This window comes from Heterodontus francisci, chromosome 1, assembly GCF_036365525.1.
Source record: "Heterodontus francisci isolate sHetFra1 chromosome 1, sHetFra1.hap1, whole genome shotgun sequence".
Classification (NCBI taxonomy): Eukaryota; Metazoa; Chordata; class Chondrichthyes; order Heterodontiformes; family Heterodontidae; genus Heterodontus; species Heterodontus francisci.
In genome coordinates, this window is record NC_090371.1 from 50,908,564 (window position 1) to 50,931,124 (window position 22,561).

At 44.0% G+C, this 22,561-nt stretch overlaps 1 protein-coding gene across 3 annotated transcripts in view; it reads right to left on the reverse strand.

The window, feature by feature from the left end:
- Positions 1 to 22,561, reverse strand: part of cfap53 (cilia and flagella associated protein 53) — a 103,554-nt gene that overhangs the window by 59,108 nt on the left and 21,885 nt on the right. For 2 of the 3 annotated variants that reach the window (XM_068047345.1, XM_068047174.1), the window contains exon 2: positions 11,203 to 11,429. In XM_068047345.1, the coding sequence (XP_067903446.1) occupies positions 11,203 to 11,429 (227 nt within the window). The remainder of the gene's footprint in view (positions 1 to 11,202; positions 11,430 to 22,561) is intronic. The other variant, XM_068047259.1, reaches the window with a different exon arrangement.

Sequence of the window (22,561 nt, forward strand, 5' to 3'; positions counted from 1 at the left end):
AAAGTGGATAACCTCACATTTATCCACATTATACTGCATCTGCCATGCACTTGCCCACTCACCCAACTTGTGCAAATCATATTGGAGCCTCTTTGCATGCTCCTCACAGCTCACACTCCCACCCAGCTTTGTGTCGACTGCAAACTTGGAAATGTTGCATTTAGTTCCCTCAGCCAAGTCATAAATATATATTGTGAATAGCTGGGGCACAAGCACTGATCCCTGTGGTACCCCCGTAGTCACTGCCAGCACCTGGAAAAAGACCCGTTTATTCCTACTCTCCGTTTCCTGTCTCTCAACCAATTCTCAATCCATGCCAGTATATTACCCCCAATTCCATGTGCTTTAATTTTGCACACCAACCTCTTATGTTTGCACTTGAGTGCTGACTTGGGTTGCAATAGAGTGCGACAATGGAAGTTTGGTAACTGAGGATAATTAAGGGTTAATTTTATCTTAAATCTAATCTGTCTTTTAATTAGCAGATCAACTTAACATTTGCTGTTAGGGTTGGGGAAGGTGAGTTTTAGATCAGCTTTAAACAGGGTTCACTCAGGCTCTGCTTACAGCTGCACCTTGTTAATTAGAGAAGTGGCTTAAATCAGTTTTCAGGGGGCTACAGTGGGTTACATTCAGGGGGCTACATACACTGCTATGTTCAGACTGGCCAAGAGAGTGTGGGAAAATGGCGCACTGACACGGAACACAAAAGTCCGAGTGTATCAGGCCTGTGTCCTCAGTACCTTGCTCTACGGCAGCGAGGCCTGGACAACGTATGCCAGCCAAGAGCGACGTCTCAATTCATTCCATCTTCGCTGCCTTCGGAGAATACTTGGCATCAGGTGGCAGGACTATATCTCCAACACAGAAGTCCTTGAAGCGGCCAACATCCCCAGCTTATACACACTACTGAGTCAGCGGCGCTTGAGATGGCTTGGCCATGTGAGCCGCATGGAAGATGGCAGGATCCCCAAAGACACATTGTACAGCGAGCTCGCCACTGGTATCAGACCCACCGGCCGTCCATGTCTCCGTTATAAAGACGTCTGCAAACGCGACATGAAATCGTGTGACATTGATCACAAGTCGTGGGAGTCAGTTGCCAGCATTCGCCAGAGCTGGCGGGCAGCCATAAAGACAGGGCTAAATTGTGGCGAGTCGAAGAGACTTAGTAGTTGGCAGGAAAAAAGACAGAGGCGAAAGGGGAGAGCCAACTGTGCAACAGCCCCAACAAACAAATTTCTCTGCAGCACCTGTGGAAGAGCCTGTCACTCCAGAATTGGCCTTTATAGCCACTCCAGGCGCTGCTTCACAAACCACTGACCACCTCCAGGCGCGTATCCATTGTCTCTCGAGATAAGGAGGCCCAAAAGAAAGAAACAGTAGGTTAGTATAAAAGTGAGCCATCTTACAGTGCTGACTTTGTTTGCATTGGAGTGCTGACCTGGGTTGCAATAGAGTGCTACAGTGGAAGTTTGGTAAGTGAGGAAGTTCGGTAAGGAGGGAGTGAGGAGCTCCTTTCATTTCCTACCTGTCCTCAGAGTGAGGGGAGCCCAGAGCTTCCAAAGAGCACAGCTGACTGGGAGAAGACTCAGAGGGCAGAGTTCCGAACCGGTAAGTATAAAAAACTTACCTCTGGTAAAAAAAAAAAACTGAAAGTGACGTCACAGGAAAGCTGTGACCTGATTGGCTGGTAGGAATTTTTTTTTAATGAATTTGAAAATAAAACATTGATAAAAATTGATTAAAACCCTAATTAATTAATAAGTAGAGTAACTAAACCAGAGGGAGGAGATTACTGTATTTAGTTAGCATTTAATATTTATAGTAGGAATCTAGCATGAGGGACCAAACAGGTGGATGAGGGTAAAGCAGTGGATGTGGTGTATATGGATTTCAGTAAGGCGTTTGATAAGGTTCCCCACGGTAGGCTATTGTAGAAAATACGCAAGTATGGGGTTGAAGGTGATTTAGAGCTTTGGATCAGAAATTGGCTAGCTGAAAGAAAACAGAGGGTGGTGGTTGATGGCAAATGTTCATCCCGGAGTTTAGTTACTAGTGGTGTACCGCAAGGATCTGTTTTGGGGCCACTGCTGTTTGTCATTTTTATAAATGACCTGGAAGAGGCTGTAGAAGGGTGGGTTAGTAAATTTGCGGATGACACTAAGGTCGGTGGAGTTGTGGATAGTGTCGAAGGATGTTGTAGGGTACAGATGGACATAGATAGGCTGCAGAGCTGGGCTGAGAGATGGCAAATGGAGTTTAATGCGGAAAAGTGTGAGGTGATTCACTTTGGAAGGAGTAACAGGAATGCAGAGTACTGGGCTAATGGGAAGATTCTTGGTAGTGTAGATGAACAGAGAGATCTTGGTGTCCAGGTACATAAATCCCTGAAAGTTGCTACCCAGGTTAATAGGGCTGTTAAGAAGGCATATGGTGTGTTAGCTTTTATTAGTAGGGGGATCGAGTTTCGGAGCCACGAGGTCATGCTGCAGCTGTACAAAACTCTGGTGAGACCGCACCTGGAGTATTGCGTGCAGTTCTGGTCACCGCATTATAGGAAGGATGTGGAAGCTATGGAAAGGGTGCAGAGGAGATTTACTAGGATGTAGCCTGGTATGGAGGGAAGGTCTTAAGAGGAAAGGCTGAGGGACTTGAGGTTGTTTTCATTGGAGAGAAGGAGGAGGAGAGGTGACTTAATAGAGACATATAAGATAATCAGAGGGTTAGATAGGGTGGATAGTGAGAGTCTTTTTCCTCGGATGGTGATGGCAAACACGAGGGGACATAGCTTTAAGTTGAGGGGTGATAGATATAGGACAGATGTCAGAGGTAGTTTCTTTACTCAGAGAGTAGTAGGGGCGTGGAACGCCCTGCCTGCAGCAGTAGTAGACTCACCAACTTTAAGGGCATTTAAGTGGTCATTGGATAGACATATGGATGAAAATGGAATAGTGTAGGTCAGATGGTTTCACAGGTCGGCGCAACATCGAGGGCCGAAGGGCCTGTACTGCGCTGTAATATTCTAATTCTAATAGATTTAATAAGTATTTATTTATCTTAAATTCATTTATTAATTAGTGCTAGAAATGTCAGTTAGAGGGCCGAAGTGCTTCACCTGTGAGATGTGGGAGGTCCGTGATGCTTCCAGCGTTCCGGACGACTACGTCTGCAGGAGGTGTACCCAGTTGCAGCTCCTCATGGATCGGTTGGAACGGCAACTGGATGCATTTAGGAGCATGCAGGTGGCAGAGAGCATCATAGACAGGAGTTTTAGAGAAGTGGTTACACCCAAGGTGCAGGCAGATAGATGGGTGACCGCTAGAAGGGGCAGGCAGACAGTGCAGGAATTCCCTGTGGCTATCCCCCTCTCTAACAAGAATACCATTTTGGATACTGTTGGGGGGGATGGCCGATCAGGGGAAAACAGCAGCAGCCAGAGTAATGGCACCATGGCTGGCACTGTTGTTCAGCAGGGAGGGACAAAGCGCAGAAGAGCAATAGTTATAGGCGACTCTATAGTCAGGGGCAAAAATAGGCGCTTCTATGGACATGAAAGAGACCCCAGGATGGTATGTTGCCTCCCTGGTGCCAGGGTCAAGGATGTCTCTGAACGGGCAGGGGGCATTCTGAAGGGGGAGGGTGAACAGCCAGACGTTGTGGTACACATCGGTACCAATGACATAGGCAGCAAGAGTGACTAGGTCCTGTTGGGGGAGTTTAGGGAGTTAGGTAGAAAGTTAAAAGACAGGACCTCTAGGGTTTACTCCCTGTGCCACGTGCCAGTCAGGCTAGAAATAGGAAGATAGTGCAGCTAAACACGTGGCTGAACAGCTGGTGTAGAAGGAAGGGTTTCAGATATCTGGATCATTGGGATCTCTTCAGGGACAGATGGGACCTGCACAAGAAGGACGGGTTACATCTAAACAGGAGGGGCATAAATATCCTGACTGCAAGGTTTGCTAGCGTCACTCGGGAGGGTTTAAACTAGTGTGGCAGGGGGGTGGGAACCAGAGCAGTCGTACAGCAGGTGAAATAAATGAGGGGGAACTCGTAAATAAGGCCAGTAAGACTAAGAGGAAGAGCAGGCAGGGAGATGTTGCTGAGCACAGCGGGACTGGTGGTCTGAAGTGCATTTGTTTCAATGCGAGAAGTATAACAGGTAAAGCAGATGAACTTAGAGCTTGGATTAGTACTTGGAACTATGATGCTGTTGCTATTACAGAGACTTGGTTGAGGGAAGGGCAGGATTGGCAGCTAAATGTTCCGGGATTTAGAAGCTTCAGGTGGGATAGAGGGGGTTGTAAAAGGGGTGGGGGAGTTGCATTACTGGTTAAGGAGAATATCACAGCTGTACTGTGGGAGGACACCTCGGAGGGGTCATGCAGCGAGGCAATATGGGTGGAGTTCAGGAATAGGAAGGGTGCAGTCACGATGTTGGGGGTTTACTGCAGGCCTCCCAACAGCCAGCGGGAGGTAGAGGAGCAGATATGTAGACAGATTTTGGAAAGATGTAAAGGTAACAGGGTTGTAGTGGTGGGTGATTTTAACTTCCCCTATATTGACTGGGACTCACTTAGTGTTAGGGGCTTAGATGGGGCAGAATTTGTAAAGAGCATCCAGGAGGGCTTCTTGAAACAATATGTAGATAGTCCAACTGGGGATGGGGCCATACTGGACCTGGCATTGGGGAATGAGCCCGGCCAGGTGGTCGAAGTTTCAGTAGGGGAGCATTTTGGGAACAGTGACCATAATTCCATAAGTTTTAAGGTACTTATGGATAAGGATAACAGTAGTCCTCAGGTGAAGTTGCTGAATTATAACAATATTAGGCAGGAACTGAAGAATTTAGATTGGGGGCGGCTGTTTGAGGGTAAATCAACATCTGACATGTGGGAGTCTTTCAAATGTCAGTTGATTAGAATCCAGGACCAGCATGTTCCTGTGAGGAAGAAGGATAAGTTTGGCAAGTTTCGGGAACCTTGGATAACGCGGGATATTGTGAGCCTAGTCAAAAAGAAAAAGGAAGCATTCATAAGAGCTGAAATCCCTTGAGGAATATAAAGACAGTAGAAAGGAACTTAAGCAAGGAGTCAGGAGGGCTAAAGGAGTCATGAAAAGTCATTGGCAAACAGGATTAAGGAGAATCCCAAGGCTTTTTATACATATATAAAGAGCAAGAGGGTAGCCAGGGAAAAGGTTGGCCCACTCAAGGACAGAGATGGGAATCTATGTGTGGAGCCAAAGGAAATGGGCGAGATGCTAAATAAGTACTTTGCATCAGTATTCACCAAAGAGAAGGACTTGGTGGATGATGAGCCTAGGGAAGGGAGTGTAGATAGTCTCAGTCATCTCATTATCAAAAAGGAGGAGGTGTTGGGTGTCTTGCAAAGCATTAAGGTAGATAAGTCCCCAGGGCCTGATGGGATCGACCCCAGAATACTGAGGGAGGCAAGGGAAGAAATTGCTGGGGCCTTGACAGAAATCTTTACATCCTCATTGGCTACAGGTGAGGTTCCAGAGGACTGGAGAATAGCCAATGTTGTTCCTTTGTTTAAGAAGGGTATCACGGATAATCCAGGAAATTATAGGCCGGTGAGCCTTACATCAGTGGTAGGGAAATTATTAGAGAGGATTCTTCGGGACAGGATTTACTCCCATTTGGAAACAAACGAACTTATTAGCGAGAGGCAGCATGGTTTTATGAAGGGGAGGTCGTGTCTCACTAATTTGATTGCGTTTTTTGAGGAAGTGACAAAGATGATTGATGAAGGAAGGGCAGTAGATGTTATCTATATGGACTTCAGTAAAGCCTTTGACAAGGTCCCTCATGGCAGACTGGTACAAAAGGTGAAGTCACACAGGATCAGAGATGAGCTGGCAAGATGGATACAGAACTGGCTCTGTCCTGAAAAAACTCCAGTAGATTTGTTAAGCATGATTCCCCTTTCATAAAGCCATGCTGACATTCTCCAATCCCGATTATGCTTTCCAGGTATTCTGCTATCACATCCTTTAGAATAGACTCTAGCATTTTCCCCACTACTAATGTAAGGCTAACTGGTCCGTAATTCCCTGTTTTTTCTCTCCTTCCTGTTTTAAATAGTGGGGTTACATTTGCCACCCTCCAATCTGTAGGAACTGCTCCAGAGTCTATAGAATTTTGGAAGATGACCACCAATGCATCCACTATTTCCAGGGCCACTTCCTTTAGTACTCTGGAATGTAGATTATCAGGCCCTGGGGATTTGTCAGCATTTAACCCCATTAATTTCCCTAGTACTATTTTTTAACTAATACTGATTTCCTTCAGTTCCTTCCTCTCATTAGACCTTTGGTTCCCAACATTTCTGGGAGGTTACTTGTGTCCTCCTTTGTGAAGACAGAACCAAAGTATGTGTTTAATTGTTCTGCCATTTCTTTGTCCCCCATTGTAATTTCCCTCGTTTCTGACTGTAAGAGACCTACATTTGTTTTCACTAATCGTTTTCTCTTCACATATTTATAGAAGCTTTTACAGTCAGTTTTTATGTTCCCTGCAGGTTTACTCTCATACTCTATTTTCTTCCACTTCATCATCCTCTTTGTCCTCCTTTGCTGAATTCTAAACTGCTCCCAATCCTCAGACTTGCTGCTTTTTCTGGCAATTTTATATGCCTCCTCTTTGGATCTAATACTATCCCTAATTTCTTTTGTAAGCCATGGTTGAGCCATCTTTCCAGTTTTATTTTTGCACCAGACAGGAATGAATAATTGCTGTAATTCATTCACACGTTCTTTAAATATTATCCATTGCCTATCCACCATCAACTCTTTTAGTAAAGCTCCCCAATCTACCATAGCCAACTCGCGCCTCATAGACACGACGGCCCAAGTGGCCTCCTTCTGTGCCGTCATCATTCTACAATTCTATGATGGCGAGGATATGGTCAGACGCTCAGCTTCATGTTGAATAGGACATCAAGGTTGTAAACAATCTGGTTCAATATGAGACAATGGTGGGGGAGAGGGATAGAATTGGTAGCAAAGGTATGGAGTTTGCGATGTGGGCAGAAGTTTTGGTCTTCTGTCATGATCCTGTTTTTTTTTCCTTGGGAAATATTGTGGTGCATCTTTAAGGCAGCAAAAGATCAGTAGTTCTTTAAGGCAGCCAGCTTCATAAGTTACCGAGTGAAAGTGCATCTTGGTTGCCTGGATTCAGCCATACAGAGAGGGAGAACTGGACATACAATGTTGCATTTTTATTTTGAAAAAACTGTTTTGTTCAGAGACAGACAGACAGCTGCGTGCTAGCACCTGAAAGGAGAGCTCTCAGGCAAATTTAAACTGAAGGAAGAGAAGTTAGTTTGTTTACCTCTCAAAATTCTGAAAAGTCACGCCAGATTAATTCTTTAAAAAATAATAGCAATTGTTGATCTGCTGTGTTCATTGCTGGGAAAAGAAGAGTAACACTTCAACTGCTGAACTGGACTGCTAAATTTCATATCGTTGAAGAACTTGTTTTTTTCCCAATGGAAAACTGCGAAGACTTCAAGCAAACCTTCGACCGTTTCTACATTGAAGATTCTATTTCGCCAGGAACGTAAATCTACAAAGACTTTATTGTTATTTCTATTTGTTGGGGCAGCTAATTAAACAACAAAAATACTATTAGTTTGAGTTTATGTATGCGAATGCGGAAGTTAGTTTTTAAAAATAAGTTATAAGGTCTTTAGATATTGGTTTTTCTCAATAGTGTTTAAGATTTTTAGTTTTTTCAATAAATAGTTAATTTGTTGATCTAAAGATACCTGATTTGGTTCACGACATTCGGGGATTACTAGATTGTTTCAATTCGGCTGCTGCTTTCTTTGATTTGGAAAGCTTAATGATATGTATGATGTGACCTGTGGAGCGGCGGGACTGAATTGGCTGTGCATTGCTCTCACCACAATCAGAATCATATATTTTGATTGGGGACTTTGACCTGAGCAGTCATGCCATAACATTTCCCAATGTTTAAGTGGAGAAAATTACAGCTCAGCCATCACTGGTTGTTGGGAAAGCAATCTGAGAACACAGAGGAAGTGGAAGTGTCAAGTGAGGTAATGGAGAAGTACAGCTGTGCGTTTTCAACGTACATTTGGAAGCTAATCCCATGTCTGTTGTTGATGTCACCTATAGGCAGTCTGTAGATTAAGAAGTGGAGGGGGCCTAAGATAAATCCTTGGGGCATTCCAGAGTCAATAGTATGAGAATCCTTTGTTGGAAATGCTCTGGCTACAAATGGATAGACAAGAATGAAATTAAGCAAGGGCAGTTTCACTGAATTGAACAACAGCTCCCATTTTTTGGACAGTTGGTAATGATTCTGCCTCCTCCATTTATACTTGTTCCATTACCATCCCCTTTTTTGTCTACGCCTGCTGCATCACTGGAATAGCTTTGATTAGGGCTATTCCAGTGGTGCAGCAGGGGAAGAAATTTGAATGGAAAGATTCAAACATGGAGCTGTGGAACAAATGGGTATGGTCAACACATTCAAGCAAAGTAAATAACTTTGGAAAGTAAGAATATATTACTAAAAAATTTAAATTATCAGAAAATTTGAATTAAATTACTTTGGATTAAGAAGAATAGGCTTTGCAATAATTCACCATAGGTTGATAATTGAGCATATTTTTCATTCAATTTGTAGGGAGATGGCTTCTTCACCAATTCATTATAGCATCTATAGAAAAGAAAAATACTGCAGATGCTGGAAATCTGAAATAAAACAACCCCTTTTGCCTTGCACCATCATCCCTTTTCTCTTCTCTCTTTTAATCTCCCCTGCTTTCCACCCTATCACAGACCCTCTCTTTTGTTCTTTCCTTCCCTCACCCTTTTCCTTGCCTCTGTTCTTGCTTAAAATCCTTTATATCCAGTTCTGAAGAAAGGTCATCAACTTGAAATATTAACTTTGTTTCTCTCTCCCAGATGCTCCTGTCCTGCTAAGTACTTCCAACATTTTCTGTTTTTATTTCAACTTTCCAGCATCCACAATATTTTGTTTTTGTAACAGAACAGAGACATTGGAGGAAGATGGTGCAGTCGACAGTGTCAAATGCTGCAGTGAGGTAGAAGAGTACCAAGAGGACAAGTGCACCATGGTCACAGTCGTAGAGGCTGTCATTTGTGACTTTGATTAGGGCTATTCCAGTGCTACAGAAGGGGGGAAAATTTGATCACAGAAATTCAAATATGGAGTTTTGGAACAAATGAGTATGGTCAACATATCCAAGCAATGCAAATAACTTTGGAAAGTATGAATTTATTGCTAAAAATTTAAAATAATTTGCAATAATGCACCGTAGGTTGATTATTGAGTACATTTTTCATTCAACTTGTATAGCTGACTGCTTCTTCACCAATTCAATACAGCATTAATACAGAAGAAAATACTGCAGACGCTGGAAATCTGAAATAAAAACAACCCCTTTTGCCATGCACCATCATTCCTTTTGTCATTTAAATCACTACTACCTTCTATGCTGTCACAGACTTTCCTTTTTGTTCTTTCCACCACTCCACATCTTTCCATGTCTCTGTGCTTGCTTAAAACCTGTTCCCCTCCCTAACAGCACTGTGGGTGCACCTACACACAAGGGCTGCAGTGGTTCAAGAATGTAGCTCACCACCATCTTCTCAAGAGCAATTCGGGATAGGGAATAAGTGCTGGCTTGCCAACACTGTCCATATCTCACGAATGAATAAAAAAAACTAACATTTTCCAGTTCTGGTGAAACGTTAACTCTTTCTTTCCCCAAAGATGCAGTTTGACCCGCTGAGTATTTCCAGTATTTTCTGTTTTTATTGTAGGAGGATATATTGATAGGGTTAGATAAAGTAGGGTGGGAGGAGACTGTGGAGCATAAATGCTGACATGGGCTAAATGGCCTATTTCAGTGCCGTACATTATATCTAATTCTCTGTAATAGTCAGTGTATTCGTGCCCATAAGCTGTCAAATTTTAAAGTGGTTGAAATCTTGGAGCTGGGAAATTCAAATTGCTGTGATGAGATATGCTACCAGGAAAAGGACACAGTAGTCAAACATGCTTGCCGGACTCCTGTTCTCAAAAATTTGTCTGCATTAGTATAGGTACTAGCGCATGGAATAACTGCCAAATACTATCAAACTTCAAAACAACAGATAGGTTAAAGCTAACAGCAAAGATGCTGACCTCCAGAATTGAAGCAACTGATTAACAGTTACTTTGCAGCTTTCTAGCTCGTGATCTATTATCTTAAAATGTCAGGTCCCCCTTGAAGTAACGGCTGGCAAAGTTAAAGAAATAGTTTTTCTGTCAGAATTTTTATTTTTCACATTTTTTCTTTTTTCCTTTCCTCCTCTCCTTGAGATGGTGATAACATGATGGATTTATAGTTCCATCAGGTCTAACAGAATTACAGTACCTTCACCATATTTTGTAGCCAAACACAAAAGCCAATTTGCACAAGTCAGGTCTCACAAACAGCAACAAGATGGATGACTTATTATGGCGGTGATGATCAACAGATAAATATTGGCCAGAATACAAGGAGAAAACCCCTGTCCTTCTTCAAATGGTCTTATACATTCAGCTGGGATGGCAGCTGGGGTCTTAGTGTAATACCTAATCTAAAAGATGGCACATCTGACAATACAGCAGTCCCTCAGTACTCAACTTTTATAATTATATTAAAAGATCTATTTTACAAGTATGTCCTCCTGGTGCATTTCCTCATCCCCTAGCACGTAGGGTGGAATGCAGGTACACTCCTCTACTAAAATTAAAATGGTTGAACAGAAGATTTTGGAAAGTGCATCACCATTTTTCCAATATGGTCAAATCTCTCATTATACAATAAAGTGCTACTTTAAAATGTCATTGGTACAGAATATATTAATATTTCAAGGAGATTATTGTTACAAAATGACTTAGGTTGCCATTACCCATACAAAAGCCTATACTGTAGATGCTGGAAATCTGAAATAAAAACAGAAAATGTGAAAATACTCAGCAGGTCTGGCAGCATCTGCGGAAATAGAAAGAAAGTCAACATTTCAGGTCTGTGACCTTTCATCAGAACCCATTACCCATGTCTGTCTCTCTTACATGTAAATAAAAATTGTACTGGTAACTCCAAGTTTAAATTTTTAACTTTAAAAACCATTCAGCATAACTATAATTTTATTTACCTTTCTCTCCTTTCTTCTATGTCAACTTTGTACAACTCCATAGCTTTTTGGACCCTATACCTGATGTTGCCCTTTAATTGTTTTAGTTCTTCTTGTAATGCAGCGTAACTGTTGGCTTCGTACTCTTTGCGGACCTTTACAAAGTCTGCGAACTCTTCAGCAATTAAATCCAGTTTGACCTGCTTCATCACATCTAAATCTGGGTTGTTACCTGCAGGTTTTGCGATCTGCCAAAGACAAAATTTATAATAACAGAGTATCATTTGAAAATTCATGACAGGGTTACTTTACATTTCCCCCAACCATAAAAAACAAATTATACCTAAGGGATTAGAGGGGTTGGTAGCACAATGTTTTCCCCCTTTAGGTACTGGTTTGAATCTAGCACTGTTTAATTACCTCTGCATTTTGCTGGTGTAATCATAAACTACTTATGCTATGTTAATTTATATGAGATACTGGTTGCCAACCCAGACTGGAGCTCTTCTGCTCTCCTCCTCAATCTCCCAGACTCTGCTAGCCATATTCCAGGCATGGTAACTGGTACGATAGAACAGTCATTATATTACTAGTAATCCAGAGCCCTAGACTAATGATCCAGAGGCACTTACCTTCTGGGAGCTGAGCGAAGCGGACCTGTGTGGAGAACGCCGAGCGAGAGAAGAGGATAAATTGAGCCCAAGGATTGAGGCCCAGTCACTTACCTTCCGGGAGCGGAGCAGAGAGGAGTGGATCTGCGGGAAGAACGCCGAGTGAGAGAAGAGGATAAATTGAGTCCGAGGATCGAGGCCCAGTCACTTACCTTCCGGGAGCAGAGCGGAGAGGAGCGGATCTGTTTGAGAGCGCCAGAGTTTGAAAAAAAAAGTTAACAGTGACATCACAGGAAAGCTGCAAGGTGATTGGTTTGTGAGTAACACGTGTTAGTGTCTGGAAATAGCTTAAAAAAATCAGGGGAAAATTCTATTTTTCAACCTACCGTATAAGTGATGGGGTTAGTACTACTAAAGTGTTTTTTTTTAATTAGTGTAATTTATTAAGGACTTTAGATTGTAGTGGGTAGTATTTGGAGCAGAACAAGGCCCCTAGCGTAATTAGTATTTTTTAATTATGGGGATTAACTAAGCAATCTAAAAGTAAGTCATGGCAGGAGAGCTCGCACAGGTGATATGCTCCTCCTGCGCTATGTGGGAAATCAGGGATGCTTCCAGTGTCCCTGAGAACCATGTGTGCAGGAAGTGTATCCATCTGCAGTTACTGGCTACCCGCAATACGGAGCTGGAGCTGCGGATGGATTCACTGTGGAGCATCCGCGATACTGAAGTCATGGATAGCATGTTTAGCGAGATAGTCACACCGCAGGTAATGGCTGCACTGGCAAAAAAGGGATGGGTGACCATCAGGCAGAGTAGTAGGCGCAGGCAGGAGTCCCCTGTGGCCCTCCCCCTCTCAAACAGATATAGCGCTCTGGATACTGTTGGGAGGGGATAGCCTCCCAGGGGAAAGCAGCAACAGCCAAGGTCGTGGCACCATGTATGGCTCTGCTGCACAGCAGGGGAGGAAAAAGACTGGGAGAGCCATAGTGATAGGAGATTCAATTGTAAGGGGAACAGACAGGAGTTTCTGCGGCCACAAACGAGATTCCAAGATGGCATGTTGCCTCCCTGGTGCTAGGGTCAAGGATGTCTCGGAGCGGCTGCAGGATATTCTGAAGGGGGAGGGTGAACAGCCAGTGGTCGTGGTACATGTCGGTACCAATGACATAGGTAGAAAAAGGGATGAATTCCTGCAAGATGAATTTAAGGAGTTAGGAGCTAAATTAAAAAACAGGGCCTCAAAGGATTACTTCCTGTGCCACATGTTAGTGAGTATAGGAACAGGAGAATAGACCAGATGAAAGCGTGGCTGGAGAAATGGTGCAGGAGGGAGGGATTTAGATTCCTGGGACATTGGGACTGGTTCTGGGGAATGTGAGACCAGCACAAGCGGGACGGGTTACACCCAGGCAGGACCGGAACTGATGTCCTCGCAGGGACGTTTGCTAGTGCTGTTGGGGAGGATTTAAATTAGAATGGCAGGGGGATGGGAACCTGAGCGGGGAGACTGAGGAGGAGGAAACAAGGATAGAAACGAAAGACAGGAAACAAAAAGGCAAAAGTGGAAGGCAGAGAAATCAAGGGCAAGAAACAAATAGGACCATAGTGCGAAATAATGCTAAGATGACTAAGAATGTTAAAAAGACAAGTCTAAAGGCATTGTATCTCAATGCGCAGAGTATTCGCAATAAGGTAGGTGAATTAACCGCACAAATAGATGGAAATGGTTTTGATATAGTTGCGATTACTGAGACATGGCTGCAGGGTGACCAAGGATGGGAACTGAACATCTGAGGGTATTCAATATTTAGGAAGGACAGGCAAAAAGGGAAAGGAGGTGGAGTAGTGTTGTTAGTAAGAGAGGAAATCAATACAATAGTGAGGATGGATATTCAGAGATGTGGAATCTGTACGGCTGGAGCTAAGAAACACCAAGGGGCAGAAAACATTGGTGGGGTTGTAATATAGACCCCCAAACAGTAGTGGAGGTGTAAGGGATAGCATTAAACAGGAAATTAGAGATGCAGGCAATAAGGGTGCAACTATAATTATGGGTGAATTTAATCTACATGTAGATTGGGCAAACCAAATTCGCAATAATACTATAGAGGAGGAATTCCTGGAGGGTGTACGTGATGGTTTTTTGGACCAATACGTTGAGGAACCAACTAGAGAACAGGTCATCCTAGACTGGGTATTGTGTAATGAGAAAGGATTAGTTAACAATCTTGTTGTGTGGGGTCCCTTGGGGAAGACCGACCATAACATAATAGAATTCTTCATTAAGGTGGAGAGTGAGAGTTGATTCTGAGACTAGGGTACTGATCTAAATAAAGGAAACTATGAAGGTATGAGGCGCGAGTTGGCTATGATAGATTGAGGAACGTTACTTAAAGAGTTGACAGTGGATAGGCAATGGCAAGCATTTAAAGAGCACATGGATGAATTACAATTGTTCATTCCTGTCTGGCGCAAAGATAAAACAGGAAGGGTGGCTCAAATGTGGCTTACAAAAGAAATTAGGGATGGTATTAGATCCAAGGAAGAGAAATATATAATGGCCAGAACAAGCAGCAAACCTGAGGATTGGGAGCAGTTTAGTATTCAGCAAAGGAGGACAAAGGGATTGATTAAGAAGGGGAAAATAGAGTATGAGAGTAAGCTTGCAGAGAACATAAAAACTGACTGTAAAAACTTCTATAGATATGTGAAGAGAAAAAGATTAGTGAAGGCAAATTAGTGGGTCCGTTACATTCAGAAACGCGGGAATTTATAATGGGGAACAAAGAAATGGCAGACCAATTAAATACATACTTTGGTTCTGTCTTCACAAAGGAGGACCAAATTACCTCCCAGAAATGTTGGGGAATATAGGGTCTATTGAGAAGGAGGAGCTGTATGAAATCAGTATTAGTAAGGAAATGGTGTTAGGGAAATTGATGGGATTGAAGGCCGATAAATCCCCAGGCCTGATAATCTACATCCCAGTTAACTTAAGGAAGTGGCCTTAGAAATATTAGATGCATTGCTGGTCATTTTTCAAAATTCTATAGACTCTGGAACAGTTCCAATGGATTGGAGGGTAGCTAATGTAACACCACTATTTAAAAAAGGGGGTAGAGAGAAAACAGAGAATTATAGACCAATTAGCCTGACATCAGTAGTGGGGAAAATGCTAGAGTCCATTATAAAAGATGTAATAAGCAGAGCACTTGGAAAACAGTGACAGGATCGGACAAAGGCAACATGGATTTACAAAAGGGAAATCATGTTTGACAAATCTACTGGGATTTTTTGAGAATGTAACTGGTAGAATAGATAAGGGAGAACCAGTGGATGTGGTGTATTTAGACTTTCAGAAGGCTTTCGATAAGGTCCCACATAAGAGATTAGCGTGCAAAATTAAAGCACATGGAATTGGGGTTAAGGTACTGACATGGATAGAGAACTGGTTGGCAGACAGGAAACAAAGAATAGGAATAAACGGGTTTTTTTTCTGAGTGGCAAGCAATGACTAGTGGGGTACTGCAGGGATCAGTGCTAGGACCCCAGCTATTCACAATATATATTAATGATATAGATGATGGAATTAAATGTAATATATCCAAGTTTGCAGATGACACAAAGCTGGCTGGGAGTGTGAGCTGTGAGGAGGATGCAGAGAAGCTCCAGTGTGATTTGGACAGGTTGAGTAAGTGAGCAAATACATGGCAGATGCAGTATCATGTGGATAAATGTGAGGTTATCCACTTTGGTGGCAAAAACAGAAAGGTAGATTATCTGAACAGCGATAGATTGGGAAACGGGGAGGTGCAGCAAGACCTGGGTGTCCTTGTGCACCAGTCGCTGAAAGTAAGCATGCAGGTGCAACAGGCAGTTAAGAAGGAAAATGGTATGTTGGCCTTTATAGCGAGAGGATTCGAGTACAGGTGCTGCAATTATACAAGGCCTTGGTGAGACCACATCTAGAGTATTACGTGCAGTTTTAGTCTCCTTATCTGAGGAAGGATTTTCTTGTTATGGAAGAGTGCAGCAAAGGTGCACCGGACTGATTCCTGGGATGGCAGGACTGACATATGAAGAGAGATTGGTTCGATTAGGCTTGTATTCACTAGAGTTTAGAAGAATGAGAGGGGATCTCATAGAAACCTACAAAATTCTAACAGGACTTGACAGACTAGATGCAGGAAGGATGTTCCTGATGGCAGGGGAGTCCAGGACCAGGAGTCACAGTCTAAGGATAAGGGGTAAGCCATTTAGGACTGAGATGAGGAGGGATTTCTTCACCCAGAGAGTGGTGAACTTGTGGAATTCTCTATTCTGCTCAGAAAGCAGTTGAGGCCAAATCATTAAATGTATTCAAGAAAGAGTTATAGTTCTTAGGGCTAATGGGATCAAGGGATACAGAGAGAAAGCGAAACAGGGTACTGAGTTTGGATGATCAGCCATGATTGTATTGAATGGCACAGCAGGCCCAAAGGGCCGAATGGCCTACTCCTGCTCATATTTTTTCTACGAGTTCAAATCCCACCATAGCAACTGGGGAATTTAAGTTTGGTTAATTAAATAAATCTGGGAAATAAAATTAGTCTCAGTAATGGTACCCATGAAACTACCAGCTTGGCATAAAAACTCATCTGGTTTATGAATGTACTTGAAGGAAAGAAATCTGCCATCTTTACCCCATCTGACCTATATGTGGCTGCAGGCCCAGAGCAATGTTGTCGACTCTTTAATGCCTTTTAAAATAGCCAAGTAAGCCACTCAGTTGTATAAATATGCTACACAAAACTATAATAAGAAAATCGGATGGACCACCTGGCATCGACCTAGACACCAGACATAACTAAGGCACACCCAGCGTCGTCTACCCTGCAAAGTCCTTGGGCAGGAATTTCAGACCCCCCTGGGGCCAGGAACAGAAGCAGGCGGGAGATAAAAATAGCCCCGCTAGTCGCCAGTTTCCTGGCTCCATCCCGCTTCTGGGCTAATTTTGTGGAGACGGGATGAGGGCGGCAGGGATACCAGTTTGCACGCAGTGGTTAGCTGACGCGGCTCATTAAGAGCCCATCAAAGTCAATAAAAGGAGGCCGACTGGGATTTTCCAGTCTGTCTCCAGGTCCCTGCAGCACGTTCCAAACCTGCAATCTCTACCGCCTAGAAGGACAAGGGAAGCAAATGCATGGGAACAACACCAACTGCAAGATCCCCTCCAAGCCATACTCCATCCTGACTTGGAACTATATCGCCTTTCCTTCACTTTCGCTGGGTCAAAATCCTGGAACTCCCCTCCAAACAGCACTGTTGCAGCACTCTACCTACACAAGATGGACAGCAGCGGTTCAAGAATGTTGTTCAACACCACTTTCTCAACGGCAATTAGGGATGGGCAACAACTGCTGGCTTTGCCAGCATAGCCTACATCACATGATTGAATAATATTAAAAAAAACTTTTTCTAGATTTTCTACCTTCTGTATAATGTTCCTCTCAGTTCCTGTATGCCATTGCTCGTAGTTCAATTTGCTTCTGGACATGCCCAAACTGTCCCTTTTTTCCACTCTAGGCCTCTGCCATGTCCACTGCAGTATCCTTCATGGTTTGTCCAACATCAGCAACCCTGACTTCTCTCCGAATGGCCATCCCAAGCAATTCACTATAAGAGACTAGGCTAACATCTTCTCATGGCCTCCTTCAATCCCAGTGGATTTTCATCCTCTGTCAATTCCTTTGTCCAGAGCATTCGATTCTTTACAAACAAAGCCCTCCTGCTCTACAATGTAATTCTAGAAGATTCAATTGACATCCTGGGCCTGACTGAAACCCAACTCATAGACAATAATTCCTTCACCCCCCTGCCCACCACCCCCACCCCCCACCACTTAATGAACAGCAGCAATGACAACTTTCATTTACATAGTGCTTTCAGCACTGAAAACCATCCCAAGGCATAGGCATTTTTAGTTTTTGTGTCACAGTGCTTCAGGATTTATTAGCTGCCATTAGGCCAGCCATCCACCAATCAGCAAAGACATAGGGCTCAGTAGAATGGCGCTGGATGGAGTTAACCTGAATGATACTACCATACCTCAGGACATCAGCACAAGCCAGAACTGTGGCCTTGTCAGACAGAATACCACATCATTGTCGACTGACAAAAGCAAAAGACTTGTTACGTCAAGTGAGGAGGGGTCGAAGGGCTTCCCTTCTTTCCCTCTCTTTGTTTGACCACAACAGGTTTAATTCTTTCTTAAAGTGGATGTACCGGCCAATTCAGTAGGTGTTTGATTACTTACTTGCTATGATGATAACAAGAAAAAATCGGACAGGTTTTCTTGAGTTTAACAATGAAAGAGGTTAATTTTATTGTACCTAAACTGAACTAATGAAAATAATAAACTGCACACCAACTTTCACTCACACACACTAGAGGTTTACACATACACGCAAATAGGTTACAGAGTGGGGAAAAGTAGATTGGTTGAGTTAAGAGCCCAGAGAAAAGAGGGGTATATGGTCTGGATTCTAGCTGAATTCGGTGGTCCTGCGGCTTTTAGTTTGAAGAGGTAGGTGACTGGTTCAGTGGGTCTCTTGGAGACAGCGATGCAGATAATTTCCTCCAGCGGGGTTTCTGATTGTAGCCGGAGTATGCAAAGGTGGTCAGTCAACAAGCAGAGTTCAAAGCTTATAAGCTGAAATGGAGGGAGAGAGAGAGAGAGCGCGAGGGACCCCCCCAATTGGGACTGCACGGGTCAGCATCCAGTTGCTTCTCCTCTGCTACAGAGAAAACACCAGCTTAAAACCACAGATGGGGAGGAGCTTGTCACATGAAAGTCTCTGTTTCAAACATGGTAGCAGCGTTTCTCTTCTTGCTAAAAGAACAGGGTGTTCCTTTAAACTTCTTGGGTCTTGGCTCTTGCTGGGATATGAGCAGACATTTTGTTTCCCTCCTCACAGGCCTTGCAAAGTAGGATACAGTGTTGCAAACTAGGTGGCCATCCTAAGCTGCCAGCAAAGTCATTTTTTGGATCTGTTCTTTTTTAAATTTAGTCAAAAAATCGAAATTAAGATCGCCAGTCAGTGGATTAAATAAAATTATTATTCAACAAAGCACATTGACATGACATAGTGCAGATGCTGGAACTCTGAAATAAAATCACAAAACACTAGAAGTACTCAGCAGGTCAAGTAGCATCTGTGGAGAGAGAAACTAAGTTCATGTGGGGGGGGAATTTCCCTAGGCTGTTTGAAGTGGATTCAAGGGTGACATAGGTAAGAAAGTCCCAGAAAGTGACATCAGTTGGGATCTGGCGGGTATGTAATTTAAAAGTTGTTGAGGTTGTTAAGAAGCCATTTGAGAGGTCATTTAGCACTGAAAACTGGATTTCCCAGTCATGGAGAAAGTGAGTTCAGATAATGGCTTGTGTGCAGCGGAGGGGAACACACCATTTAGGAGATTGAATGAGGTATGGGTGTGAGAGGGCAATAGACTGAGAGTCTGTATGAGTGTTGGCTGCTCAGATGGGGATGTGAAGTGCCTGCAGGAAGAGGAATGAATAGAGATGCAAGATGTGTTGACCTGAGATATGCTTTTGTTTTTATTCGTTCGGGGGATGTGGGCATCACTGACTATGCCAGCATATATCCCTAATTACTCTTGAGAAGGTGGTGGTGAACTGCCTTCTTGAACCACTCCAGTCACGGGGGTGTAGATCCACCAACAGTGCTGTTAGGAAGGGAGTTCCAGGAATTTGACACAGTGATAGTGAAAGAATGGTGATATAGTTCCAAGTCAGGATGGTGTGTGGCTTGGAGGGGAACTTGCAAGTGGTGGTGTTCCCATACATCTGCTGCCCTTGTCCTTCTAGGTGGTAGAGGTCGTGGGTTTGGAAGGTGCTGTCGAAGGAGTCTTGGTGAGTTGCTGCAAGTGCATATTGTAGATGATACACACTGCTGCCACTGTGCATTGGTGGTGGAGGGAGTGAATGCTGAAGGTGGTGGATGAGGTGCCAATCAGGTGGGCTGCTTTGTCCTGGATGGTGTCGCGCTTCTTGAGTGCTGTTGGAGCTGCACCCATCCAGGCAAGCAGGGAGTATTCCATCACACTCCTGACTTGTGCCTTGTAGATGGTGGACAGACATTGGGGGGTCAGGAGGTGAGTTATTCACCGCAAGATTCCCAGTCTCTGACCTGCTCTTGTAGCCACAGTACTTATGTAGCTGGTCCAGTTCAGTTTCTTGTCAATGGTGATCTCCAGGATATTGATAGTGGAGGATTCAGTGATGGTAATGCCATTGAACATCAAGGAGAGATGGTTAGATTCTCTTGTCTGAGATGGTCATCGCCTGGCACTTGTACGGCGCGAATGTCATTTGCCACTTATCAGCCTGCATATGGACATGGACAGCCTCAGTATCTGAGGAGTCACAAATGGTGCTGAACATTCTGCGATCATCAGCAAACATCCCCACTTCTGACCTTATGATGGAGGGAAACACAGCTGAAGGTGGTTGGGCCTCGGACACTACCCTGAGAAACTCCTGCAGTAATGTCCTGGGACTGAGATGATTGACCTCCAACAACCACAAGGATCTTCCTTTGTGCAAGGTATGACTTCAACCAGCGCAGAGTTTTCCCCCTGCTTCCCATTGACTCCAGTTTTGCTAGGGCTCCTTGATGCCATACTCAGTCAAATGCTGCCTTGATGTCAAGGACCCAAACTCTGGAGTTCAGCTCTTTTGTCCAATTTTGGACCAAGGCTGTAATGAGGTCAGGAGCCGAGTTGCCCTGGCGGAACCCAAACTGAGCGTCAGTGAGCAGGTTATTGCTGAGTAAGTGATAGCACTGTCGACGACCCCTTCCATCACTTTGCTGGTGATCGGGTGTAGACTGATAGGGCGGTAATTGGCAGGGTCGGATTTGTCCTGCTTTTTGTGCACAGGAGACACCTCGGCAATTTTCTACATTGCCGGGTAGATGCTATTGTAGCTGTACTGGAACAGCTTGGCTAGGGGCACGGCTAGTTCTGCAGCACAGGGCCATAGCCTTTGCTGTATCTGGTGCCATCAGTCGTTTCTTGATAGCACGTGGAGTGAATCGGATTGGTTGAAGACTGGCATCTGTGACGCTGGAGACATCAGTAGGAGGCCGAGATTCATCATCCACTCGGCACCTCTGGCTGAAGATGGATGCTTCAGCCTTGTCTTTTGCACTGATGTGCTGGCTTTCTCATCCTTGAGGGCAGGATGTTTGTGGACCCTCCTCCTCGTGTCAGTTGTTTAATTGTCCACCTCCACTCATGACTGGTTGTGGCAGGACTGCAGAGCTTAGATCTGATCTGTTGGTTGTGGAATCGCTTAGCCCTGTCCATTGCATGCTGCTTCCGCTGTTTGGCATGCAAGTAGTCCTGAGTTGTAGTTTCACCAGGCTGACACCTCATTTTTAGTTATGCCTGGTGCTGTTCCTGGCATGCCCTCCTGCACTCTTTATTGCCATGCAGGAGAATGTTTGGCAGGTCAGAGTGTGGGGCTTGGCACCAGAAATTGCTAGGTTACCTCACCTGTCATGTCCTACTGAGCTTCTAGATATTCTCGGTGCACTGTCTCCAGGTTGGAGGGGCCACACTCCTCAGTCACTTCCATCCATGCCTGCAAGGTCAGAAACTGTCCTCTCCCCTATCTGTGCCATCCTTGGTAGAGCTCACCCCACCGCAGTCCCTCATTTGGACTTCCAGGTAAGATTGAGAGACCCAGGAAGCAGCCTCTTCTCTCCATTCCTGTGAGTGCTGCAGCCTGAAAACTCCAAATGCCGTTGAGCTTTACTGAAACATGCCATGGCGCCTTTAAATAGAAATCCTTCCTTTGGTAGAATGGACCCGTCATCCTGCCCACCCTCCCTCCCTAATTGGTCAGACAGCCCATAGGCTGGCTCTTAATTGGTTTGCTCTGGTAAAGAGCAACCACAAATCCTTTATGTCAAGGAGTCAGGTTCCAAGTCCAAAAATGGTCCCGCTGTTGTGCCAGAGACTAAGGCAGTAAGATTTCACACAATGTTTCAGGAGATGACCTGTCGTCAGAACCAATGGTTGGCATGTATTCACCTTGAATTCTATTATATTAAAATTGAAAGTGTACTTTTGTTGTGCTTTGCTATTCAGGAAAGAGTGCCCTTCTTTCTTGCTGACTGAATCAATCAGGATTGAAGGGCTGGTCTTTTAATTAAAGGTGAGGGAAAAGGAGTTGAAACACTATTGACAAAGGTAGTCTGTGTTACACAGAGGAGAAAACGAGTTGTACTCTGCTGCCCCTTGCAGCTGTCAGTGAGGTGTCCTCTGAGTGACAGTCAACATAATCTTTGTACTTCGCCTCCAAAGCAGCTAAGTCATCTCCCCAGGGATGTCCGAGCCCAGACCTTTTTTTATGATCAAATGGTGCCAGGTACCTTTACGTAAGATAGAAAAACCAGTGCACACAACAGAGCTCCTCCTGATGTATCAAGGCAGCAAAAGCGACACTTTCGAAAGAAAAAGGTCCTTTTGATGATCACTTAGTAGGGTCATTATCCAGGGAAGCAAAGGGTTGCATCTCATTAACCACAAGTCATCTATGATTACCTTCCCTAAAGAGGTCAGGAAAGGCTGAATTCTGAATAATTCATGTGTCGTGACACAGCCAAACTAATTAATCGGGTTCCTTAGAATAGTTTTTATTGCACATTTTTCAAATAAAAGATACAGAAACAATTCTCAGTAGGATAGTTGCCTAGAGC